Raw genomic sequence first — 6093 nt, forward strand, 5'->3', positions numbered from 1 at the left:
TGACAATTCACGAAGGTTCGAGAGAAGGAGTGGCGTGATACTAGTCACGTGACCTCGCTGACGCAACAATATGACGGTCAATCAAACTATTTATTGGTAAAGGGCTTTGTTTGTTTATTGTTAATCACAAATCTGCACAATGGATAATTTGTGTTCTGACCAATGCGGATATTGAAATCCGTTTTTTTAATATTTTAAACCCCAGATTTACCGAAGAGCCATCGGGAAGTTCTTGGTAAAGTGTATTCCAACAGTTAATGGTGGGTACTGCCAGCAGTTTGCCTTTCCTTTGGTCGACAGTTCAAAATTAAAGACGATGACAGATATCTTTTTTTCTAAACTTGTGTTCATAAACTGTTTTAAATTCTAATTTTCAAAACTTTACAAAGTGATGTTTGTTATTAAGCGAGACCCACGTAGGCTAGTGACTTCGGTTATTCGACAATTGAGAGTATGATTATTACTAATAACAGCGCAACAGTAAAACTTGGTCTTAAAGAATTATAACCTTTTTATTTATTTACTGGTGTCTCAGCAGTAAGCTTCTAAACTAAGAACGCTATAAAATGAGATTTCATGCCCGTGGTGGGCACAGCGCAGATAGCGCATTGTGCTTTAAATCTAATTAACTAACAAATGGGGAGGACAATATAGGTGTCTTGTTTATTGAATTTCGCGCAAAACTACTCAAGGACTATTTGTGCTAGCCGTCTCAAATTTAGTGGTGTTAGACTAGAGAGAAGGCAGCTAGTCAATATCACCTGCCGCCAGTTCTTGGGCTACTTTTAACCAATGAATAGTGGGATTTATAGTGATAGTACTTTATATATCGCTCCCACGGCTGAAAGGGCGAGCATGTTCAGTGGTGGGGAATATAGGTGTCTACCTTGGTTTTCGAAGCTTTTAGTATGACTACTAGATGGCAGCAGTCACATGGAAGCAGGAAAATGATTCGTAAATAAATTCATTTCGTCATACTGTTTAGACAGTACCCTATGTGTACCTGTAAAAAATGGCGACCAACACCGAAGAAGAACAGACGCTGAGGGATTGCGAAGTATATGTTCAAAAAAATAATATTCAACAACTTCTTAAGGACTGTATTGTTCAACTTTGCGTTAGTCGTCCGGAGAATCCTGTATCATTTTTGAGAGGCTATTTTCAGAGGCTTGAACGGGTAAGTTGTATTACAACTTGATAAGTCTTTAATATTACTATTAGTATTATAAATTATAGTATTACTATTAGTAATAGTGTTACTAACTAAGTCTTACTGTTTTCTTTACTTTTAGTTTTACTATTACTCAGTCTTAAGATACTTACTGAATTTTATTTTTAATCTTATCTCTTGAAATTGCGAATTGCGTAATACTGGTATTGCTATTACTATTAGTAATTAATACAGGTACAAGTTACATAAGATTAAGCGTTATAATTTATACGTTTTTAACTAAGAATAAGATACTACATTTAATTTTAAATTGAAAATATATACTCATATATTGACTAACTTTGGTAATAGTAATACTAATAACTAGTAAAAGTAATATATAACATTAAACAGACTATTAAAGTCCTATAAAGTTGTGAAGTTACTGCAGTTACTTTGCTGTATAATTAATTTTGACCACGCTTGTTTTAATTGTAAGGTGCTTGATTGGAATACAATATGAATATGAAACATAATGATTATAGCACAGGGTATATTTTATAATCGAGTGTGATATATTGGTTTTATATAAAGAAGGCAAAATTAATACTTTTTATTCAAGGGTGTGTTCAATGATAAAATATATTATTATTACACAAATGGTCTGCTGATGCTGTAAAAGAAGCATGCTTGAAATCAGTTGATTGACATATGGTGAATTTCAAAATCATTTTCTCCTGCTGGTTTTTCCTATGGAAAAACATTTATTATGACAATTAAACTCCTGATTTTCCTCCTTTACATGTGGCTGTAAGTCTAAGAGCTCACTTGAAACTAAATAGTCAATACCACTGTAGATCCTAATAAGAGATTTGTACTTGTTTTCTCTCTCTCTCTCATTATGGTAGCATTAAATTCAGTGGTTTAGTGATTTCAACCAGTTTTACTGCATTTCAAGTTTTGTCAGGCTATAATTGTATTATTTGTTATCCATGTAATAATGAACTTTTGTACTGTTGGCCTACATAAATGTTTTGGAAGCTAATGTTAGTGTGCAGTGGAGGGTCTGTAACAGGAGCTTGTTACAGTATAAATTGTATGTTTTGGAAGCTAACATCAGTGTACAGTGGAGGGTCTGTAACAGGAGCTTGTTACAGTATAAATTGTATGTTTTGGAAGCTAACGTCAGTCTGCAGTGGAGGGTCTGTAACAGGAGCTTGTTACAGTATAAATTGTATGTTTTGGAAGCTTAACATCAGTCTGCAGTGGAGGGTCTGTAACAGGAGCTTGTTACAGTATAAATTGTATGTTTTGGAAGCTTAACATCAGTCTGCAGTGGAGGGTCTGTAACAGGAGCTTGTTACAGTATAAATTGTAGTGTTGGGCAATGTATAATCATGGTGGTCAGACTGAACATGATTGATTATAAAGAAGTTGTTCTAAGGACAACATGGAATTTCACTTTTATAAAGTGTGATAAACTTTATTATTCCAAAATAATTTTCTGGGCAGTTTTATTTGTATGTTTAAGAGTAACCAGGTGACAGAAAGCCCTATAGCTTATCACAATATCCAATCTAATTCTCAAAATGTTCACCTCAAACATGAAAATGAAACTTCCTGCTCATGAATTATGTCAATAAAACTATGAAGATATTCCAGTTCAAGTATACGCACCCATCATTTCATCATTGACAGAATGGAATATGTCAACAGTAAAAGAATATGCATATATCTAAGCTTCTAAGGTGTGTTCTGTGTTTATTCTAGTATCCAGCTCAAAATATTTTGCCGATACTTGACGTGAATAACTTCAGAAAAAGCTAATCTACAGCTTCTGTTCTTCAAGCTCATAAGCACTATATTGGGATAATCAGTCTCAGGCCTGTTGTAACCATTACGACCTCATTGAAGCCTTTACGATGAAAAGTAGGTGCTACTATAGCATGCACTCTACAAAGATATGTACACTATAGCGTGAGATCTACACAGATACTATCATCATTACCATTTTAATGATTCACTAAAACATAATTTCTTGCTAAATAATTTATATCTATGCACGTTTTTGTTCAGCAAATAATGGTATTTTGTACTTTATCAGTTTAAAAGCATTATTTATAATAAATAGTGCCAATTGCAAATAAACAAAAGTTAAAACCTTGATGATGATGGTATTTGTATAGGCCGCACGGTATAGTAGCACCAAAAAATATTAACCTTTATTATACATCAAGCATACTGTTGGACTACTAATTAGTAAGTCTTTATCATTAAAGACTAAAGGCTTTGAAGCTGTAACAGTAGAAACATTTGATTTCAGTAATCTTTACACTAATCTTCCTACTGGTAAAATTAAAGTTTTTCGTCAACAATTTCAAGGTAATTTAAATATTTGGGTAAATTACGTCTTGAATCAGGAAACAGAACTCTTTATAACAGTGTCACTCGCAAAAATTACCACTGTTAAATATTCAATAAATTCTTACAGACCATGAATTTTGTACTTGTTAATACGTTTGTTAAATTTGGCCAACATGTCTTCAAGTAGACGCAGGGAGTTCCACTGGAAGGTAACTTTAACCTGAAAGTTGCAGATCTGTATTTATTTGAACTTGAGATTTCTTACATTTCAAACCTTAATAGGATAGACTACAGTAAAGCTTTGCACATCAGTTGTGTTTGCAGATGTATTGATGAATTTCTAATATGAAAATATTAAGGTTTCTTGAACACAGCCTTATAAATTTATCTTCCAAGGCTCAATCTAGAAAAAAAACTAACTACAAATAAAGCAAAGTACCTAGATTTAGATATCAACATCATTAATCATACATTCAACTTTGAAGTTTACAATAGAATGGACACTAAAGTTTAAAGTTATAAACTTTATTTTTTCAAATATGTATATTCCAAACTCGTTATGTTACAATTAAGTACAAAATAATTTGTTCATCATTACCACACACGTATACAGGGGGATTCAAGGGGGTTCAGCCAAACCCCTAGTTTTGTTATGTAAAAAAATTTTGCTAATTGAGTTACAGCAACAACCGCTAATGATATTTATTGTTTTCGACATAGTCTATATTCTTCAGATGAAGCATTAGCATTTCTTGGCTAGAAATAGTCACATGCCCCCAGACCCGCTGTAGCATTAGCATACGTTGGATGCTAATTTTGCTTCACACAATAAGTTTTGACCTCACAAATTAGAATGCTCATTTCAAACAATGAGTAAGAGCCTGATTACAAGATTTTATGAAAAGAGGTCATAAACTTGCTCTTATTTTTCACATTGAAGTTTCACACTGCAAAAATTGAACATAATATTCATTCAATTATATGAATAGTTCAATAATCTTGCTAAAAACTGGGCTAAGAAGCTTCACACAGTATCACAACCTCACGTAAGCTTCTGTGTGTACACTTTGATTCCTTGGGATGTTGTTTCGAGTTTGTTATTATTGTATATAATTTATATTAGCTAAAATTTTACATTGCATCACCAGTTAGATTAGTTTTATATTTACTTTCTTTGTCATATTACTCCTTGTTTATTTGTACATACAATGTGTTATTTTTACAGAACTTTCACCTTTCTAGTGGCTTGTCATGTTTACTTTTCAGCTTCTAGAGAAGACTGAATGTTATTTATTAATTCCTGCAGCTGATTGTAAGTGTTTGGTACAGGGTATGGTTAAGTAATTCAAAGAGCCCATGAGTGACAGCAAAGAAGGATATCTAAAGACTAGTAGTAAAAGTGTTTAGACAAATCAAATATTAAGTTTAGTTAGTTGTTTTCTTTTTATTACATATAATATTGTTATGTTATAAAGGTCAGATCAGTTATTTTGTATTTGTTTTATGTCTTTATAAACATTGGTTTTTGTGTCATGGGAAAGTTGATGTGTGGGACCTGACTGCTTTTAACTGAAACATATGGCATTAATCATCACAGTTAGGACATTATATAGTAGGGGTGCTGTACTGAGTTTCTTTGTTAAGGTGGGGAGTTTGACAGAGAACAAATATCTAAAGAAATATACATCAATGACAATGGTTCAAACCAGAAACTAGTGTTTGTTGGTTCCTAAGTAACGTGCTACTTTATTTATTGTTCTTTTCATTAATATTAATGGTTGTTTTAATTACTGTATCAAATGTAATTACTTTTATTTTATGTTAATTTGTCATTTATTATTATACTTTTATTATAAAGATTGATAGTATTTATATTTAGAACAAACCTAAATCTCCTAAACTGACCAAATCTCACGAGATATTATCAGTTTTAAGGTTGAAAATATTGTTAAAACAAGAGTACTCAACTAATAAAACAGTGCACTAATCTTTATAACCAGAAGTGTAAGAAAAAGATGTTTAATTAGCTATACTGATGGCCAGGTTGATTTTGAGTTTTGCTCTAAGTACATAGCTTACTCTGATTCGGAAGTTATTATTTTTCAACTAATGCATAATATTGACCTTTTTTAATTGTATGAGACACAAGCATACTGTTGGACTAGTGAGTAGTAAGTTTAGTGAGCTGACTGTCATTCAATGCAAGTGATTAGTAAGTTTAGTGAGCTGACTGTCATTCAATGCAAGTGGTTAGAAAGTTTAGTGAGCTGACTGTCATTCAATGCAAGTGGTTAGTAAGTTTAGTGAGCTGACTGCCATTCAATGCAAGTGGTTAGTAAGTTTAGTGAGCTGACTGCCATTCAATGCAAGTGGTTAGTAAGTTTAGTGAGCTGACTGTCATTATTCAATGCAAGTGGTTAGTAAGTTTAGTGAGCTGACTGCCATTCAATGCAAGTGGTAAGTAAGTTTAGTGAGCTGACTGTCATTATTCAATGCAAGTGGTAAGTAACTTTAGTGAGCTGACTGTCATTATTCAATGCAAGTGGTAAGTAACTTTAGTGAGCTTACCATCATTCAAT

General features: G+C 32.6%; 1 protein-coding gene across 1 annotated transcript in view; it reads left to right on the top strand.

The window, feature by feature from the left end:
• Positions 1-975: 975 nt before the first annotated feature.
• The window catches only part of LOC106466839 (cAMP-dependent protein kinase regulatory subunit-like), a gene marked incomplete at its 3' end in the record, with an annotated part of 10070 nt that continues 4952 nt past the window's right edge, over positions 976-6093 (top strand). The window contains exon 1 of the mRNA XM_013927142.2: positions 976-1177. Within this exon, the coding sequence (XP_013782596.1) occupies positions 1013-1177 (165 nt within the window). The remainder of the gene's footprint in view (positions 1178-6093) is intronic.

Source organism: Limulus polyphemus, unplaced genomic scaffold (assembly GCF_000517525.1).
Source record: "Limulus polyphemus unplaced genomic scaffold, Limulus_polyphemus-2.1.2 Scaffold2394, whole genome shotgun sequence".
Taxonomy (NCBI): domain Eukaryota; kingdom Metazoa; phylum Arthropoda; class Merostomata; order Xiphosura; family Limulidae; genus Limulus; species Limulus polyphemus.